Source organism: Nomascus leucogenys, chromosome 14, assembly GCF_006542625.1.
Source record: "Nomascus leucogenys isolate Asia chromosome 14, Asia_NLE_v1, whole genome shotgun sequence".
NCBI classification, from domain to species: Eukaryota; Metazoa; Chordata; class Mammalia; order Primates; family Hylobatidae; genus Nomascus; species Nomascus leucogenys.
This window is the reverse complement of record NC_044394.1, coordinates 42,235,124-42,256,258: the sequence shown is the minus strand read 5'-3', so window position 1 is coordinate 42,256,258 and position 21,135 is coordinate 42,235,124. Positions and strand designations below refer to the sequence as shown.

At 43.7% G+C, this 21,135-nt stretch overlaps 1 protein-coding gene across 1 annotated transcript in view; it reads left to right on the top strand.

Moving 5' to 3' along the window:
* Positions 1-13,647: 13,647 nt before the first annotated feature.
* LOC100585360 (misshapen-like kinase 1) overlaps positions 13,648-21,135 on the top strand; it is a 31,851-nt gene continuing 24,363 nt past the window's right edge. Inside the window, 1 exon segment of the mRNA XM_030827078.1 lies at positions 13,648-13,758. Within this exon segment, the coding sequence (XP_030682938.1) occupies positions 13,648-13,758 (111 nt within the window).

Sequence of the window (21,135 nt, the reverse complement as noted above, 5' to 3'; positions counted from 1 at the left end):
TGAGCCCTGACCTCAAGGGGCAACCGCCTCATCTGGGTTGTGAGACTTTCTGGCATCCGGGCTGCCCCAAATCCCTGACCTCTCCTGGGAGGGTGCCTGGGCAGGTGTGAAGACCGGTGGGATAGGGACATAATGGACCTTCCTAGCCCCACCATGGGGAGAGGCCTCAGGATCCAGAGAAAAACCCCTCTCCCCCAGGTATTGGTAGGTTGGTGCTATATAGTGAGCCAGGGGTAGATGGGGACTCGGGGGAGGGGAAGTTGGTTGAATCTTAGTCATGGCCACCCCACATTCCAGACAAGGTCAAATTTCCAACACAACCATCAAGACCCAAATGGGATTTTATTGTTAAAAAGGAAGGGGGAGAAAAAGCCACTGCCAAGTAACAAAACCAGATTCCCTCCCTCACCCACATCCCCAGTTGTAATACGTGAAGTGCCTGTCGGCCCCTCCCCAACCATCCAGGATGCCCGTGCCCCACTCGTACGCCAGGAGCCCCGTCTCACTGTCAGCTGCTTTCCCGCATTTCCAAGGCCGAGGCTGGCCTCAGGGCTGTTTAGGGTTTGGCAACAGCATTCTGTCCAGGGCTGGGAGGCCAGGGAGCCCAGCCGTCCCAGCCATGTCCCCTGGCCTCACCTCTTTTCCCCAGTGGCACTGAAAGCATGGGAGGGGTGGGTAGAGACCCCGGTTCCTGGGTCTCAGGAGCCCTGGCCTGCTGAGATCCTGAGCTCCTACTTCCTGGTCATCTCCATCTGCCCAGCCACCACCTCCCATGCCCTGCTAAACCCCATTCAGTCTTGGAGGGTGAGATAGCCAGTTCCGGGCAGGGCCCCTTAGTTATGCCAGGACCATCTGTCTTTGCTGTGGGTGCTTGTGCCGTTATTACTTTATTTCAGGCCAGCAAACTGAAAAAAAATGGGACTTGATATACTTTTTAATTCAGTTTTTAAATTTATCTGTGAAATACATGATGGTTTCATTTTGTATTGCTATTATAAAACTCTCTCTCTCTCTCTCTCTCTATATATATATATATAATATATACATATATATATATTTTTTGAGATGGAGTTTCACTCATGTTGCCCAGGGTGGAGTGCAATGGCGCGATTTCGGCTCACTGCAACCTCTGCCTCCCGGGTTCAAGCGATTCTCCTGCCTCAGCCTCGTGAGTAACTGGGATTACAGGCATGTGCCACCACGCCCAGCTAATTTTGTATTTTTTAGCAGAGACGTGGTTTCTCCATATTGGTCAGGCTGGTCTCGAACTCCTGACCTCAGGTGATGCACTCACCTCGGCCTCCCAAAGTGTTGGGGTTACAGGGGTGAGCCACTGCGCCTGGCCAAAAACTCTTCTATATATTTTTAAAATTTTATAATTAGACATTATTTTCTGAAAATCTGAGAAACTGACCACTTCTAGGAATGAAAGCCTGGATCTATTGACAGCCAGCCCTGGACACAAAGATTCATCCATCCAGGTGCAGAGGCCCTCAGAGTGCTTTGGATGCCATCCGTCCATCCTTCCCCACCCCTGGAGGCTCGTCTTTGGCTGGGACAGGGTTGGAGGGCAGCAAGAATGGCTGAGACTGGTCTCAGAATGTGGCTTCGTGGTGTCTGTCCTATGGGTGGCCCTGGGCTCGGGGGACAGTTTCTGCCATCAGGATCAAGGCTCTCTCTCATGCTGCAGGATCCAGAGGGTGGGCCTGGTCACTACCCTTTGCACCCCTCCTCCTAACATGAACAGTAACAGAACATTCCCAGAAACCCAGAACCTCCCTCATGCCTCATTCTAATCACTGTCTCCCTCTGCACTAAGAATAATCATTGCCCTGTCTAATACCATGTATCAGCTTTGCCTGTTTTTGAATTTTCTATAAATTTCATCCATGTGGAACATCCTCTTTTGGGTCTGGCCTCCATATTCCAATACAATGTTTGTGAGATCCGGTCACATTATTGGGAGTTAGAGTTTTTTTGTGCTCATTGCATAGTAGTAGTTCATTATAGGAATGTCAGAATACTGTGTCTATTCTACTTTAGGTGAACATTTGGGTTGTTTTGAGTTTTTGGCTCGTAATATTGGTGTGAAAATACTTGTACACGTCTCTTGGTGAACATATGTACATATTTCTCCTGGGCCTGGGGGTGGACAAAGCTTTGTTTTTAACCATTAACTTGATATCAGTGTTAGTAAATTTCTAATGATTTAATCCAAATAACTTTCAAAGACCTTTCCAAGCCTAATGACAACAAAGCCTGTGCTTTAACAATTATATTTCCTGGAAATATTTCTGGAACTTTTTCTAGAAATGGAGGCAATCATGACTTCGATTTCAGGTGTCAGAATGCCCTTGGGCCTAAAGATGGGTTCATGTTGCAGGGCCCTCCTCTATAGGTGGTTTCTTTTTCACCCTGCCCAAGGCGCTTCTGTTTTCTCCCTGGGAAATGGAAGGAGTTCAGAATGATTTTTGTTGGCATAGTTAGGAGACTGTGCATAACTGGAAATAATGGTCAGGAGAAACCCTTTGTGTTGATAAGGGGGCAATTTTTTTACGTCTTTCACTGAAAGAGAGGGCCAAATTAATTCCATATCCAAGTTAAATTTATGATTTTTGGCTGGGTGCAGTGGCTCACACCTGTAATCCCAGCACTTTGGGAGGCCAAGGTGGGTGGATCACCTGAGGTCAGGAGTTCGAGACCAGCCTGGCCAATCTGGTGAAACCCTGTCTCTACTAAAAATACAAAAATTAGCTGGGCGTGGTGGTGGGCGCCTGTAATCCCAACTACTCGGAAGGCTGAGGCAGAAGAATCACTTCAATCCAGAAGGCGGAGGTTGCAGTGAGCCGAGATCACGCCATTGCACTCTAGCCTGGGCAACAAGAACAAAACTCCGCCTCAAAAAAAAAAAAAAAAGTAAAAAAAATTTATGATTTTCAAAGAGGAAGCCTTGATAATTAACCAAATCTAACCATTAATTTAAGTTATTTGGTACATTGTGTCACTTTAGATGGAGGAAGCTAAACATGAATTATATAGTTTCCTTTTTCACGTGGAAAAGCTATGTCTAAATCTGTAGAAAATGCCCCTGTGAGGACTTAACACATTTTCTTTGATTGGATTGTGCATCTTGTTTAATCTTTACTGAATGTTCTATTTAAAATCATCTTTTACCAAGCTTACTTTTGTTGATAGATCTTTGAAAATTAATTTGCATTGAGACCAATATTTATGGTCTCTTACATATCATAGACAATAAATGCACATCTTTAGGACAAAAGTAGTGCCTAGGCTGGGGCTTTAAAGTCCTCCAGATGTGGCTGTGAAAATAAAAACCAGTTATAAACTGTAGATTTGAGTAATTTCACTTCTGTAAACTCTAGTTTCCTCATGTATAAAATAGTCATTATTATTGTGGGGATTAAATGAGATTTAACCATTTCAAAAGCTGTGCTTAATGCTTGGCATAAAGCAAGCACACAGCATTTTCTGTTCTTCCTACCATTATATTATTGTGATTATCATCTTCAACTGTTCCCTTCAACTGTGCTCTTGAAAAGTGGGCATCTTTTTGATCAAGCAGTTCTTCTATTTACCTAAAGGTAAAATCTTGTTGGCCATGTCAACAAAATGTCATAATATAAATATAAACATTATATGCAGAAGCTAATGTTCTGTAAATAATCTTGCCTCATTTTCTACAAATCTGTTGGTCTCTGAAAAAAGGAAATTAAATACAATTCATAGAGAGAAAAATCAGAGCAAACATGAGATTGTGCTTTGACACCCTTCTCTCCATATATGCATGTGCAAGGACCTGAAGCAAGTCGTCACCGAGAGATGAAATGCCTTAAACACATGTCTTCTATGATATCACCAGGCCGTGCTCTGAGGCTCTTTTCTTCATTCTTCTTGTCGTTCTAAGGTCCTACATGCTGATGTCCATCTTTTCTCACAAGTCAATACCAGAGAGGATTAACCTGGATTCGTCTTTATTTTGGTGGCAATAAGTTTCTTTTTTTAGCCCTTATTCCAACCTTCTGGCCTCTTTCCTGTGTCTCTATTCTTACTTTCAAAAGTTATCAGGCACATTAAATTAGAGAAAGGAATACAACAAGAAGCATAAACATTAAAAACAAAGTACAATTATCTTTATTAGTTTCTTGGAAACATAAGCCAATACCTTGAAAAACAACATTAAGAAAATTCGGTAAAGGTCTTCCCTGTGAAAGTAACTTCAGAAAACAATTGTTCATATGTATGTGTAATTAGTTCAAAATAAAGGAAAAATTGACCCCTGCATCTGAAACAAAAAAATTAAATATGTCCTAAGCTTTCCATGAAGAAATATTCAAAACACCACTGAAGGGCATGATAGAAGACTTAAATACATTGCATCCATGGGTATCAAGACTCACTATTGCAAAGATGTTACTTTCCCCTAAATTTTCCCTCAGGTAAAATGAAATTATTCAATTTGTATCTCAAAATATTTACATGCAAGAGGCCGGGCGCAGTGGCTCACACCTGTAATCCCAGCACTTTGGGAGGCTGAGGTGGGCAGATCACCTGAGGTTGGGAGTTCGAGACCAGCCTGACCACATGAAGAAACCCCGTCTCTATTAAAAATACAAAAATTAGCTGGGCGCAGTGGCACATGCCTGTAATCCCAGCTACCTGGGAGGCTGAGGCAGGAGAATCACTTGAACCCAGGAGGCAGAGGTTGCGGTGAGCTGAGATCCAGCCATTGCACTCCAGCCTGGGCAATAAGAGCAAAACTCTGTCTCAAAAAAAATATATATATATATATATCGATATATATATATAATACATATATATCGATATATATATAGATATATATATTATATATATAATATATATGTATGTATATATATTTACATGCAAGAATAGCCAAGGCAATTCGTAAATGGAGTAGTCATAAGAATTTTTCACTCCCTTAGTTAAGAAAATACATTATGTTTCTAAGTCAATGCCTAATAATTTATGTGACCATGAGTAAGTTACTTCACATCCTGAGCCTCCTTTTCTTGGATTGCAAAATGAGGAGTGGAGGAGTGATCCAGGGTGACCTGTAGGTTCAACCATATGAAGTCACCTGTACTCAACCGAGTTGATTTACACCACAGAAATTTCATATGGTTCAACTTAGTAGGTGATCACTAATTCCAAAATGAATGTCAATGTAGCTTAACTTTCATTATCAGTAGCTATATTCACTTTTTAAAATGTTGTAAAATTTTCCTCATGCTAATATTGCATGAGAATACAAATTTAGCAAAAGAGTCATGCTATAATATCTTGAAGGAAGGAAATCCAGGAGGCTTGCATAGTGGCCAACTTAGCTAAGTTTATGGAGGAATCCTTTAAATATTACAGAAGAGCTAAACTTTGAAAAAGATTCAAGGGTCAGGGAACTTGCCCAGGAGTAGCTCTGAGCATAAGAAAAGAAAAATAGGCAATAAAAGTACCAAACAAAGCCTCACCCACCCCAGCCACAGGTGCAGAGTCAGCCACCTGAGTAGCTGGGATTACAGGTGCCCGTCACCACGCCCAGCTAATTTTTGTATTTTTAGTAGAGATGGGGTTTTGCCATGTTGGCCAGGCTGGTCTCAAACTCCTGACCTCAGGCAATCCACCAGCCTTGGCCTCCTAAAGTGCTGGGATTACAGGCGTGAGCCACCGTGCCCAGCCAGAGTCCCCTACCACTTAAAGGTGTCCACCCTCTGTTCACACAGCAGATGAATGGTGGTCCAAGGTTGGAACCTACTCCATCTGGCCACAGTCTACATGATCACCTGCCTGCTGCCTTGCCCTCCTGCTTTCTTCCATTTGCTAGCTCCTGAAATGGGACCCTGTCCTAACCTGACACCCAGGCATTAAGGGGACCCTGTCCAAACCTGACACCCAAGCATTCAAGTCACTGTGAACTGGACAGCAGAGGTGAGGCCATATTTCCAAAGAGCCACTGGTAAGTTACATGTATAGGTTAAGAGGGGTGTCCTGTGATTGTCACTGACCTTTGTCCACCAGCACATAACTTCAGAGCTCCAGCCATGTTCACTGGGCCTCCATGCAAAGAGCCTGGACTCAAGGAGCAAGGCTGGGGCAGAGGAGATGGCCTGCCCAGCAAGACTTCCCTGGAGCTCTGCTAGAAATGTCATCCTTCAGGTTCTGCCAGCCAAAGGCCAAGGATCAAACCAAGGCCCAGTCCGCAGCTCCAGCTTCAGTTCTAGCTCCAGCTTCCAAAGGTGTCCAGGCCCCCATGAAGCCTTCAGAGTAGAGGTCTCTGTAAATCTGAGAACAGAGAACTGGTGTGACCCCTGGGCTGTTATATGCGTGGGGCTGGTGTCCTCCTGTGCTATTTGTACAAATAAACCTGAGGCAAGATTTAAAAAAAAAGAAAAACCATCCTACAGAATCTCTGACCGCTGGAATCCCTGGGCAATACCCAAGCAGGTATCACAAAGGCATTTAGAGTGAGAGAGAAGAAATCAGCATTCTTTCCTAAATGTTGCCTAGAGCGTGCCATGCTGATCCACATCTCACCAAAGAATTCTTTTCTGGTAAGATTTTTCTTTAAAGCTTTGAGTCAGAGGATAATCTTCAAGGACTTGTCTAGCAACAATAACAACCACTGTGCATCCTAAAGCTGTAGAGAAACTCAGTGTGTGTGTATTCAAAGGTTTAACTAGAGGAAGTAGCTGAGCTGGCATAGACCTGATTCCTTCAGTGTTGAGGCACCTGTGGCATCTTTAGCAGGTTGGTTGTTCAAGATAGCCTGGAGATTACTGTGAGATTCTTTGAGTAATTGGTAAGTATATTTATTTTAAGGGTAGAAATGTGGCTCATTGATCATTTTGCTTATTATTACAGATATAAGAATGGAAAAATACTGCAATAGTAATTTTGCATTGAGTTTGGGAACTTTTTTTTTTTTTTGGCAACTATCCTTAAACTTTCTTACAATAAATATGGGCCTTTTCCTATATCTGAATTTTCCCTCAACAGGAACCTTAGTCATAAAGCTTTGGATGGCGAGTATCACAGTATCTCCCTGGGAATCTCTTCCCACTGCTGAAACAATTTAAAAAATGATGTTGAGATTGGAGTACCAAAATGAAGATAAGCTGTGCAGTTTCTTTAATAAGGGTATTAAAGAACAGAAAACAGAAGATTGAAATACAAATCCAAATTAGTTTTTTTTTGTTTTTCTTTTTGTTTTGAGACACGGCCTCACTCTGTTGTTTAGGCTGTGGTGTCATCATAGCTCAATGCAGCCTTGAACTCCTGGGCTTAAGTGATCCTCCTGCTTCAGCCTCCCGAGTAGCTGGGACTACAGGTGGTGCCACCACATCTGGCTTTTATTATTATTATTTTTAGTAGAGACAAGGTGATATTGTTTGGATCTGTGTCCCCACCTAAATCTTATGTTGAACTGTAATCCCCAGTGGTGGAGGTGGGGCCTGGTGGGAGGTGACTGGATTATGGGGAAGGTTTCTCATGAATGGTTTAGCACCATTGTCTTGGTGCTGTTCTTGCAACAGTGAGTTTTTGTGAGATCTGGTTGTTTAAAAGTGTGCAGCGCCTCCCCGCTTGCTCTCTATTGCTCCTGCTCCTGCCAGGTGAGAGGCCTCACTCCCCTTCCCCTTCTGCCATGATTGGAGGCTTCCTGAGGCCTCCCCAGAAGCAGAAGCTGCCATGCTTCCTGTATAGCTTGCAGAACCTTGAGACAATTAAACCTCTTTTCTTAATAAATTACCCAGTCTCAGGTATTTCTTTATAGCAGTGTGAGAATGGACTAATACACAGGCTCTTGCTGTGTTGTCCAGGCTTGTCTTGAACTCCTGGGGTCAGGTGATCCTCTCACATCAGCCTCCCAAAGTGCTGGGATTAAAGGTGTGAGCCACCATACCTGGCCTCAAATTTTTCACGTACACCACACAGATCAAATTGGGTTCTTTTGAGCATCTTCTGTGTTAGAGATGCAGCTTGGAGGCTTTGTCCTGCTTATTTCCATTGCCCATTGTCTTTCCTGGGCCTTTGGAACAGCACCACCCCTTTCTGCAGAGAGCCAGTTGGCCATGTGTGACGGGGCACACTTCCTCTCAGCATGGCTGTGCCCCTCCACTGAGGAGTAGATTGAGTCCCTCCAGAGGCTGCCTGGAACAATGCATGTGCTGGACGCCCCATAGGAATTAAAGGGGACTCATGACGCTTGGAGGCTCCGATGACCGGGCCAGGATGTGCTCCAGAGGTGATGAGAAGTGTTCTGATAGGAAAACACATCGGTTTCTAAAGCAGCCCTCAGTCTGTAGGAGAAGCACGTGCCCCAGCCTGTGATCCTGACAGAAACTAGATGACCATGAGAGCGGCCTCAAACGGCTGCAATCCCACTACTGGTATCTACCCAAAGGGAAAGAAATCATTATATAAAAAGGCACTGCACTCCCATGTTTATCGCAGCATAACTTACAACAGCAAGGTCATGGAACCAAGGTAAGTATCCACGAACAGTTCATTAAATAAAGAAAATGTGGTACATATACACCACAAAGTACTAGGCAGTCATAAAAAACAACAAACTCATGTCCTTTGCAGCAACACAGATGCAGCTAGCTGAAGGTCATTATCCTAAGTGAATTAATGCAGAAACAGCCAAATATTGCATGTTCTTATGTATTAAGTGAGAACAATGGGTACACATGGTCAGGAAGATGGAGAGAATACACTCTGGGGACTCACAAAGTTGGGAGGAAGAGTTGAAAACGTACCTACTGGGTACAACCTCCAATATTTGGGTGATGGGTATGCTAGAAGCTCAACCCCCACATTGTGCGTGTGATATACACATAACAAACAAGCACGTGTACCTTCTGAATCTAAAATAAAATAGAAAAAGAAAAAAGCCAAAGAAAAACATCCCGGGAATCCAGGGAGCAGCGGCTACTGCCTCCACTGCTCACTGCAGCCCGCAGGTTCCACGCCGGTAGCTCCTGCCTGTGGGGCAGTGGAGCTGCGGAGAATGGCGGGATGGGTCTAGGTGCTAGGGCCACAGCCCAGGAGGGGCGCTGGGTGGGGGCCTGGCCGGCCTCTGCCTTGCACCGGAGCAGGGGTGCCTGGTGAAACGGGCAACCTGATGCTCTCTGGGCCCTGCCCACGTTCCCCTTCCATCCACCCTCCTTTGCATCTTTCTGTGCTTGGGGCCCCCATAGGAAGCGGTCACATCCAGACTCACCAGGCCTGAGATGCTGGAGGATGGAGAAGCACTTGCCACGGGAAAAATCCTCCAGGAACACATGAACAAAACTTCGCCCGCACCTGGGACATCCTTCTCTACGGCTGGCCAAGAGGCAAGTGTTCTGCACACGCTCCTTGGCTAACTCCAATGCAGAGGAGGACATGAGCCCAACCTCCACGGCAGGTGCAGATCTTTGCCTCCCTTTTATAATGTCTGTATTCAAAGGACATATCCTGGAAGCTTCTTTCTGTTAGGATGAGAGCAGACTCTGTACTACAACACAGATTGGATAAGTCTCCAACTCTGATTAGTTAAGATTATCCAGTCAGAGCAGGAGACTATTATCCAATAAGAGTTGTCGAAAAAAGTTCCTTCTCACCCAATCAAAACCAAGCTTCCAAGATGCAGCGGTTGAGTACAGCCCTATAAAAGGGAGGCGAAGGCCCATTCCGCCATTTTCTCTTCCTGGAGGCTGGGTTCGCGTGCTCGTCTGCGGTGTGGTCGTCATGGACCGGAAGCTCATGGACCGGAAGCGTGTGCGGCGCACCTGCCTTGAGGCCAGCATCAGGGAAGGGTGTCCCAGGTGCAGGTGAAGCTTCCTTGAGGTGTTCCTGGAGGACTTTCAGCTCGCAAGCGCTTCTCCATTTCCCAATGTCTCGGACCTAGTGAGTCTGGATGTGAGCGCATCCCACGGGGCCCAAGGCACAGAGAGAGAGAGAGGAACGGGGTGGAGGGAGGGAAGCGTGTGCAGGGGCCAGGAGCGCCAGGCTGCTCGGGCTTGCCAGCCCGCCAGGAGCCGTGGCCCGCTTGGGCCAATGCAAAGGCCTGCCCTCCTGCTGCTGGCGCTGTCACCTCCCTGTGGTCCTGCCTTCTGGGTCCCTGAGGGCCTCCTGTCATCTGGAACTGGAAATAAGTTAGTGAAGCGACGTTTTGTGAATATTTATTGGCCTTTGCGTCTTTGTCTTCGTTTTCAGTGCTGGCTTTTCTATTGGGTCATTTGTATTCTTATGTTGATTTGAAGAATTTAAAAAGGTATTCTATAAATTAATCCTTTATGGGGTCATTTCTAGTGCAGATAGTTGCTTCTTAGTCTGGTCATTGTACCTTAATTTTATTTCACATTTCTTTCTTGCTGGTAAATAAGAATCTAATTGATTTTATAGATTGATTTTGTATCGTGTTACCTGGCTTTATTCACATATTCATAGCCATTATTTTTGGACTGTGGTGGGTTTTTCACATACTTATGTACATGTAGTTATGTGCTTATGTACTTAAATACGTACGTAAATACTTACATACTTAGTGTCAGCTACGTATAATAACAGCTGTATTGCTTAAATGTTGGCTCTTACACCTTTATTTTTCTTTATTTTCTTCCTTTATTGTCCCGATCGCACCTCCTGAGCACAGTGTGTCTGGTTCTGATTCCAGGGAAAAGGTTTCAGTGATCCTGTATTCCTTATGTAGTTTGCTGTAATTTCATTTTAGACAAACTTAATCAGGTTAAGGAAGCTGCCTTCTTTTACATATGCTAAGAGTTAGTTATGACTAATTGTTGAATTTGAATAAATGCTTTTCTTTGCATATACTGTAAATAATCATATGTTTTTCTCCTATTTTTCTGAAAATAGGATATTTTACATGAACTATTTTTGGATGTTAACAAATCGTGCATTTTTTAGTATATCCCACTTGGCATCCATGTGTTACATTTCCATATGTGGTTTAATTCATATGATATGATTTTTTAAGAATATTTGTATTTCTGTTAATGAAAGAGAGGGCCTATAGTTTTTTTTTCTAATGTCCTGTTCAGATTGTGGTGTCAACGTAATGCTGGCTTCACAAAAAAAAAGCTGAAAAATATTTCCTATATTTCTTTCTTTGGAAGAGTCTGAGAAATTTAGGTGTTTTCTTCCTTAAATATTTGGAATATTTCTTTAGGTATGGAATTTTCCATGTGGAACAGTACTTCTGTTGGCTGGTTTGACTTTTAATAATTCAAATCCTTTGGTATGTGTACGAGTTTTCTTGTTTTATGTTATTTCTGTGTCCATTTTAGTAAGTTTATTTTTATTTTTTGGGGGACAGAGTCTCGCTGTGTCTCCCAGGCTAGAGCGCAGTGGTGCGATCTCAGCTCACTGCAACTTCTGCCTCCCGGATTCAAGCAATTCTCCAGCATCAACCTCCGAGTAGCTGGAATTACAGGTGCATGCCACCATGCCTGGCTAATTTTTGTGTTTCTGGTAGACACGAGGTTTCACTATGTTGGCCAGGCTGACCTTGAACTCCTGACCTCGTGATCCACCTGCCTCAGCCTCCTAAAGTGCTGGGATTACAGGTGTGAGCCACAGTGCCTGGCTGTATTTTTTAGTAGAGACGGGTTTTTGGTGTGTTGGCCAGGCTGGTCTCTAACTCCTGGCCTCAGGCCATCCACCTGCCTCGACCTCCCAAAGTGCTGGGATTACAGGTGTAAGCCACCATGTCCGGCCTGGTAAGTTTATTTTTCAATGTGATGTTATTTGAATCTCTGTTGTCAAACTTGTAGTCCTAAGTATTTCACAGAACCCTCCTAGTGTCTTAATACACTGCTCTACAGAACAGGCTTCTGTTTTGATTCCTGATATTGGTTTTTTGTGTCTTTTCTCTTTGCCTTAGTTAGTTTCACTAGTGGTTTATTAGGTGTATTAATATTTATAAACCAACTTTTTTTTTTTTGAGACGGAGTCTCAGTCTGTCGCCCATGCTGGAGTGCAGTGGTGCGATCTCAGCTCACTGCAAGCTGTGCTTCCCAGGTTCACACCATTCTCCTGCCTCAGCCTCCCGAGTAGCTGGGACTACAGGTGCCCGCCACCCCGCCCAGCTAATTTTCTGTATTTTTTAGTGGAGATGGGGTTTCACTGTGTTAGCCAGGATGGTCTTGTTCTCCTGACCTCATGATCTGCCCGCCTCGGCCTCTCAAAGTGCTGGGATTACAGGCATGAGCCACTGCGCCTGACCCTATAAACCAACTTTTTTCCTTGATTTGTTTCTGTTGCATTTTTTTCCTATTTCATTGATGTCTGCTCTTTATTACTTTAATTCTGCATTCTTTCATTTTGATAGTTTTTAATTCTTGAGAAGGGAGTTTATGTGATTGTCAATCTTTTTTTCTATTCTAACACATTCATTTAAGGCTGTAAATTTCTCTCTAAGCAGGGATTTACCTGACAGCCCACATTTTCCATCAGGTGTTTCCAAACCCTGTGTCTGCAGCCGCATTGACCTCCCAGTGTTTCCACCCTGTATTGCCTACAGCCATGCCAGGCCTTGTGTGTCTCCATCCTTGTGCCTGAAGCCTGTATCTTCTTGCCAGTATCATCATCCCGTAATGACGGAAGCCCACGTCTGCCCTTGTGTATTGTCACCTGGTCTGTCCTCTGCCTGCACTTTATGCCCCCTGTCAGAAGTCTCCATTTCTTGCTCCTGCAGCCCGTGCCAGCCATGTGAGTCTCCATCCTGTGTGCTTGCAGGACATTGTTTGCCTTGAATGTTGCCATCTCCTTAGCCTTCAGGCAGTAGCAGTCCTCCAGTGCCTCAATCCCTGTGTTTGCAGCCCATTCTGATGTTTTTGTCTGTCTGTCCCCTGAGCTTCTGCCCATGCCAGCTTATGTTTGCTACATTCTCTGTCCCCCTAATCCATGTCCACAGTCAGTGTTTTCATCCATGCTTTTTGGGCCGTGTCTGCACTCGTGTGTCTCCTTCCCCTGTGCCTTCAGCCCATTTCTGTTCTTTTTCTGGATCATTTCTCCCAGGAGACTGTGCCCAAAACTCCTATCCCCAGTGTTTGTACCTACAGCCAGTCTCTTTCGTTGAGTGTCTCCGTCTGTTGTTACTGCAGCAGAGGCCTGTCATTGAGTGTACCTGCTTCCCATGCCTGTCTTCCTGTGTCTCCAGCCCTTGTCCATGCAGCCCACATTAGGACTCTTGTGACTCCACCCTTCAGCCTACAGCCACATCTACCTTTGGGTGTCTTTATCTCTGTGCTCCCTGCCCACACCAACCTTCACCTACTCCTCTATCCTGCACCTCTACCAATGTCTGTCCCTGGTGTGCCTCTCTGCCGTGCAGCTGTAGCCAGCGAGCTCCCTTTTTGTCTGGATCCCCTGTGACTGTAGCCCAGGTCTTCTCTCCTGTGCCTGCAGCCTGTGTCTGCCCTTGAATGTCCCCATCCTCTGTGCTAGGGCTAGCATGTTTCCACTCTGTGCCTACACCCATGTCTGCCTCCAGGGTCTCCACTCATGGTGCCACAGTTTGGTTCCCGGTCCCTATCCTCCTGGGGTGGATTCTGGCATTGTGTTGGGAGGGAGAAGGTGACCCATGAAAGGGAAGCTTGGAATGATGTAATGGGCAAGCAGGCTGCCATTCAGCAGGCTGCACAGTGGCAGAGAAGACATGGCCAGTCAGAATCCTCCCTGCATCGGGGCACTCACTTGGGGCTGTGCCTGGTGTGGGGAGTAAGGGGAAGCTGGAGCAGGAGGTCTGGAGCCACCTGACCCTCTTGGGCCTGAGACCCTCCCCACTGCAGGGGCTCCATCACTTCCCCGGTGGTCCTGCCTTCTGGGATCCTGCCCTGCAGTGTTTCTGCAGGGATCCTCTCACCTGGAACTTGCAGTGGCGGGTTTCATATGAGGTAGAGTTTAGCAAATGTTTATTGGCTTCTGTGCCTTACTTGTCTTCATATGCGTTGCTCATTTTGTGCGTGTTTTTGTGGGGTCCTTTTTTATATATTGATTGGAAGGATTTATCTTAAATCTGTAAATTGATCCTTTATTGGCTCGTTTTGTCATAGATACTTGTTCTCTAGTTTGATCATTATTTTCTATTGGTTTCATACTAGTGTATAGTAATCTGATTGTAACAATAATGTATCCAGTAAGTTATTAATTGTAACAGTTTTGGGGTTTTCAGGGATTGTCTAGGCATGTAATAGGGTCATATACACATAACGACAATTTTTTTGGTTTAAAAATTAATCCTAATGCCTTTTTATTTCTTACTGTATTGTTTCTCCACTACAATGCTGATTAAAGAGTGATAGCAGGCATCCTCATCTGGTCCTGCACTGGGGGAAAAAGCTTCCCATAATTCTCTATTATGTTATTTGTTATTGCTAGTATTAGACTTTATCAGATTTCATGAAATTAAGGAAGTTGCTTTTTTTTTTTTCTTTTTTGAGGTGGAGTCTCGCTCTTGTCGCCCAGGCTGGAGTGCAATGGCTCAATCTCAGCTCACTGCAACCTCCACCTCCCAGGTTCAAGCGATTCTCCTGCCTCAGCTTCCCGAGTAGCTGGGATTACAGGCACCCACCACCATGCCTGGCTAATTTTTGTATTTTCAGTAGAGACGGGGTTTCACCAGGTTGGCCAGGCTGGTCTTGAATTCCTGACCTCAGGTGATCCCCCCACCTTGTCTCCCAAATTGCTGGGATTACAGGCATGAGCCACCATGCCCGCCCAGAAGTTGCCTTCTTTTTTTTTTATTATTATTTTTAATTTTTTTGAGACAGAGTTTCGCTCCTGCTACCCAGGCTGGAGTGCAATGACATGACCTTGGCTCACCGCAACCTCCGCCTCCCACGTTCAAGCAATTCTCCTGCCTCAGCCTCCCGAGTAGCTGGGATTACAGGCATGTGCCACAACGCCCAGCTAATTTTGTATTTTTAGTGGAGACAGGGTTTCTCCATGTTGGTCAGGCTGGTCTCGAACTCCCGACCTCAGGTGATCCACCCGTCTTGGCCTCCCAAAGTGCTGGGATTACAGGTGTGAGCCACTGTGCCTGGCCCGTCCTCTTTTTATATTTTACTCAAGTTTTTTTTTGTGTGTTTGTGGTTCAATTTTAAATTTTATTAAATGCTTTAAAAAACTTTTCGGCTAAATGATCTTACTGTTTTCTGTATTTTTCTGCTAATGGGTTGACTTATATGATTTATTTTGAATGTTAAGGACCTTGCATTTTGGTATATATTCCATTTAGTATTGATCTACTGTGTTTTCATAAGTGGCTTCATTTATGTAATATTTTGCTCAGCATATTTGTAGCTCTGTTTGTTTATTTATTTATTTATTTATTTTTATTTATTTATTTTTTTGAGATGGACTGTCACTCTGTTGCCCAGGCTGGAGTGCAGTGGCACGATCTTGGCACACTGCAAGCTCCACCTCCTGGGTTCATGCCATTCTCCTGCCTCAGCCTCCCAAGTAGCTGGGACTACAGGCACCCGCCACCACGCCTGGGTAATTTTTTTTTTTTTTTTTGTATTTTTAGTAGAGACGAGGTTTCACGTGTTAGCCAGGATGGTCTCGATCTCCTGACCTCGTGATCCGCCCACCTCGGCCTCCCAAAGTGCTTGGATTACAGGCGTGAGCCACCGCGCCTGGCCCCAGCTCTGTTTATTAAAAAGGAGATGCATACTGTTTATGAAAGAGGTGACATAATTTTATTCATTTGTGTTCCATAATGTGTCTTGGTCCAATTGTGTCCTCAATGTAATGCCAGCTACACAAAAAATTTTGAAAATATTATCTTTATTTTCATTTCAGTGTTTTTCTTTGTATGGAGTATTCCATAATTATGAGCTGTGAGTTTTACTTGTGGAACCTTTTTGTTTGTTGATTTTTTTTTTCCAAGAATGTATTCAATTTGTTTAGTAGACTAGGAGTTTTTCTGTTTCATGTTATGTTTGGGTCAGTTTGGGTAAGTTGGTTTTTAAATGTGGTGCATTTTGTTCTCTGTTGAATTTTTAGACCCACATATTTCACAAAGTCCTCTTAAGTTCTTGTTAAGGTCCACAGGCCCAGTGAAGAATGTGTCTGTGTTGATTTCTGATACTGATGGTTTGTGTTAACTTCTCTTTTTCTTAATCACATTGACTAATGGTTTATTGATGTTATTTGTTGATTTGTTTTTGTTGTGCTTTATTTTTTACGTATTTATTGATGTCTGCTGTTATGTTTTTTATTGCCTTTATTCGGTATACTTCCAATTGGATTGTTCCTTAGCTTTGATCCCTGAGAAGGAGCTGAGATGATTGATTTTCAGTCTCTCTCTGTTCTGACATCCTCACTTAGGGTGTACGTTTCCACTAAGCTCTGATCTAAGCATCTCCTGTATGCACTCAGCTGTTTCCAACCCCTGTGCCTGCAGCACTGTCTGTCTCCCAATGTCTTCACCCCTGTGTCCCTGCAAACATGCCATGCTTTGTGCATCTCCATCCCAGTGCCTGAATTCTGCAGGTTCTCTCCATGTCTGCCCTTGTGTGTTGTCAGGTTTTGCCGTCCTCTCAGCCTGCAGTACAGATCTTGCCTAGATTTTCTCCTTCCCCCGCGCCTACCTCCCATGCCAGTCTTCATTTGTCTTTGGTCCCTCTGCACGTAGCCCATGTCTTCCCTCATGTGTATCCATTCCTTGTCCATATGGCCCATGTCAGGATACCTGGGTCTTCCCTCATCACCTAGAGGTCCATATCCATCCTCAAGTGTCTTCATTCCCCAGCTGCCCTGTGCCTGCAGACATATCTGTCCTCAAATGCTGCCATACCATGTGCCTGTGGTCAGTGTCTTCTTTTTGTATCTGAAATCCTTGTGGCTGCAGTGCTGCCTTCTCATGTGTCTGTCCCCATTTCCTCTGCTGCACCCTAAAGGTCTCATGTGTCTCCATCACGTGTTCCTGTCTCGGGTTACAAGCGACACAGTTTGGTTATGTGTTCACTGAAGGACGATTTGATTCCTTCCAGGTTTTCGTCATTGTGAATAAAGCTGCTGTGTGTATTCTCTTGTTGGTTTGTATGTGGATGTGTTTTCACACCAGTTGGGTAGATGTGTAGGGGCACAGTTACTGCATACTATGTGATGCTGCAGTTTCCTTTGCAATAACATGCCATGCTATCTTGTGAAGTGGCTATGCCATTACGCAGTCTCCCCAGTAATGAAGGAGAGTTCCTGTTCTGTATTCTCGCCAAGGATTGGTAGTGCTGGCTTTTGCTTGTTTGTTGTTTATGTAACTGTCTTAATCGATGTATAGGCTTTCTATCTCATTGCTGTTTTACTTTGCTTTCCTTAGTGTACAGTGCATTACTTTTTTCTCCTAATTCCCTAGTGTTCACCATGTCTTCATATGCTTATTTTCCATCAGAATATCTACTATTGGGAGGTATGGCTACATATATTTGTCCATTTGTTCAATGTAGTTTATTTTCTTACTTTTGAATTTCACAAGTTCTTGGTATATTTTGCATGCAAGTTCTTCTTCAGATATGTGTTTGGTAAATGCTTTCTTTAAAGATAAGTCTGGCAAGGATGCCCTCTCTCACTACTCCTATTTAACATAGTATTGGAAGTTCTGGCCAGGGCAATCAGGCAAAAGAAATAAATAAAGAGTATTGAAATAGGAAGAGAGGAAGTCAGATTGTCTCTGTTTGCAGATGACATGATTCTGTATTTAGAAAACCCCATCATCTCAGCCCAAAACTCCTTAAGCTGATAAGCAACTTCAGCAAAGTCTCAGGATACAAAATCAATGTGCAGCAATCACAGGGATTCCTATACACCAACAACAGACAAGCGGAGAGCCAAATCAAGAGTGAACTCCCATTCACAATTGCTACAAAGAGAATAAAATATCCAGGAATACAACTTACAAGGGACTTGAAGGACCTCCTCAATGAGAACTACAAACCACTGCTCAAGGAAATAAGAGAAGACACAAACAAATGAAAAAACATTCCATCCTCATAGATAGGAAGAATCAATATCGTGAAACTGGTCATACATTGGTCATAAACAAAGTAATTTATGGGTTCAATGCTATGCCCATCAAACTACCATTGACGTTCTTCACAGAATTAGAAAAAAACTACTTTAAATTTTATATGGAACCAAAAAAGAGCCTGTATAGCCAAGACAATCCTAAGCAAAAAGAACAAAGCTGGAGGCATCATGCTACCTGACTTCAAACTATACTATGAGGCTACAGTAGCCAAAACAGCATGATACTGGTACCAAAACAGAGATATAGACCAATGGAACAGAACAGAGACCTCAAAAATAGCAAGACATATCTACAACCATCTGATCTTCAGTGAACCTGGCAAAAACAAGCAATGGGGAAAGGATTCTCTCTTTAATAAATGGTGCTGGGAAAACTGGCTAGCCATATGCAGAAAACTGAAACTGGACCCCTTCCTTACACCTTATAAAAAAATTAACTCAAGATGGATTAAAGACTTAAATGTAAAACCCCAAACCACAAAAACCCTAGAAGAAAACCTAGGCAATACCATTCAGGACATAGGATGGGCAAAGACTTCATGACTAAAACACCAAAAGCAATTTCCACAAAAGCCAAAATTGACAAATGGGATCCAATTAAACTAAAGAGCTTCTGCACAGCAAAAGAAACTACCGTCAGAGTGAACAGGCAACCTACAGAATGGGAGAAAATTTTTGCAATCCATTCATCTGACAAAGGTCTAATTTCCAGACTCTACAAGGAACTTAGACAAATTTACAAGACAAAACAACCCCATCCAAAAGTGGGCAAAAGATATGAACAGACACTTCTCAAAAGAAGACATTTATGTGGCCAAAAAACATATGAGAAAAAGCTCAACGTCACTGATCATTAGAGAAATGCACATCAAAACCTCAGTGAGATACCATCTCACACCAGTCAGAATGACAATTATTAAAGTCAAGAAACAATAGATGCTGATGAGGCTGTGGAGAAATAGGAATGCTTTTACACTGTTGGTGGGAATGTAAATTAGTTCAACCATTGTTGAAGACAGTGTGGCAATTCCTCAAGGATCTAGAACCAGAAACACCATTTGACCCAGCAATCTCATTACTGGGTATATACCCAAAGGAATATAAATCATTCTACTATAAAGACACATATACATGTATGTTTATTACAGCACTATTTACAATAGCAAAGACATAGAACCAACCCAAATGCCCATCAATGATAGACTGGATAAAGAAAATGTGGTACATATACACCGTGGAATACTATGCAGCCATAAAAAAGGATGAGTTCATGTCCCTTGCAGGGACGTGGATGAAACTGGAAACCATCATCCTTGTTTGTTTGGGGGTCAAGATTTATTGGCTCTGTAAGCAGGACATGAACTTTTGCCCATTTAGAAAATCAGATTGTTGGCTGGAAGCAGTGGTTCATGCCTATAATCCCAGCACTTTGGGAAGCCGAGGTGGCATATAGCCTGAGGTCAGGAGTTTGAGACCAGGCTGGCCAACATCGTGAACCCTTGTCTCTACTAAAAATACAAAAATTAGCCAGGTGTGATGGTGGGCCCTTGTGATCCCACCTACTTGGGAGGCTGAGGCAGGAGAATCACTTGAACCTGGGAGGTGGAGATTGCAGTGAGCTGAGATTGTGCCACTGCACTCCAGCCTGGGCAACAGAGAGAGACTCTGTCTCAAAAAAAAAAAAAATCAGATTGTCATTATCTTCCTTGTTGCTTTTAAGAGTTCTTTCTGTATTCTTGATATAAGTCCCTTGTTAAATAATTTTGTGGCAAATACCTTCATCCAGCGTGCCTTAAATGTTCTTCTTTTGATGAACAAAGTTCTTAAGTCTAATTCATCAATCTTTTCTCTAACGGTTAATGCTTTTTGTATTCTGTGTAAGACATTGTTTATTCCAAGATCATGAAGATACTGTCCTATGTTTTCCTGCAGAAGCTTTATTGTTGTATCTTTCACACTAAATAGAAACCCTCCTTAAAATCACCAACTCCTACTGCATTATTAAAATATTTTGCTAAACCTTTCAAAGATTCTGGCACCACAACACTCCCTTCCCAGCCTCAAGCCTTTTGGGGAGATGGGGACAGAGAAAGAAACAAGCTGGCAGGGAAAACCCAGGCTCAGCCAAGACCTCGCCCAGATAGTAAATTAGCAGGGCTGGGAGTCTCCATCATATCAGCAGTCATATGTCTTAAAACCAGAATCTACCCAGATTGTAGATATATATCTTGTATCTGCCACTGCCATTACCTTCTTTTCACTTTATGTCAAAAAAAGAAAAAGAAACCCAGCACTGAGGCAGGAGGATTGCTTGAGCCCAGGAGTTTAAGTCTGCAGTGAGCTGTGATAGCACCACTCCACTCCAGCCTGGGTGACAGAGGGAGACCCTGTCTGAAAAAAAGAAAAGAAAACCTGTCATGTTACTGACCAATAATAGGGGCTCCCAAAGTATAAACTCGCCTCGGACCCCTGTTTGTTCTTCCTGCTACCCCGTCCATTCTGCCTCCGCCCGTTCTGAGGCTGGATCATACCATGAAGGAAGGCCCCTTGATTACAGCCTCCCCAGCCCATCAGCCATGCTGCCAAGAACACTGGAAAGAATAAAAAGCTAGAGGGAGGTGGCTGCCTGCAGGAGGTTTAGCATAAAGGAAATAGGAATGGTAACAGGAAATTGAAGAAAACAGTTAAAAAGAGCAGTCATTCAAGAATGACTCCACTGATACCACCTGTGCTGTCCCCACCTGACAGAAATGGACCGAGGCAGCTGCCAGAGTGGATATGCAAAGGCAATTCACATGTTCATTAGTGCCCATTTATGATGTAGCCTAGCCATAATGAGATTGCAGGGAAGAGATAGAAAATAAGATGTTTCCAATCTTGATCATAAGAATAGTATTTCCTGCTGGCGTGATTGTGTGTGTGTTTGTGTGTGTGTGTGTGTGTGTGCGCGTGTGTGTGAATATTTTGGATTAGTTTTCAAAACATTTTACATTTGATGAAACCCAAAACTCATTTTGCCTGGAGTAATTTTTATTCATTGTTAAATCTCTGTAAAATTAGAAATAT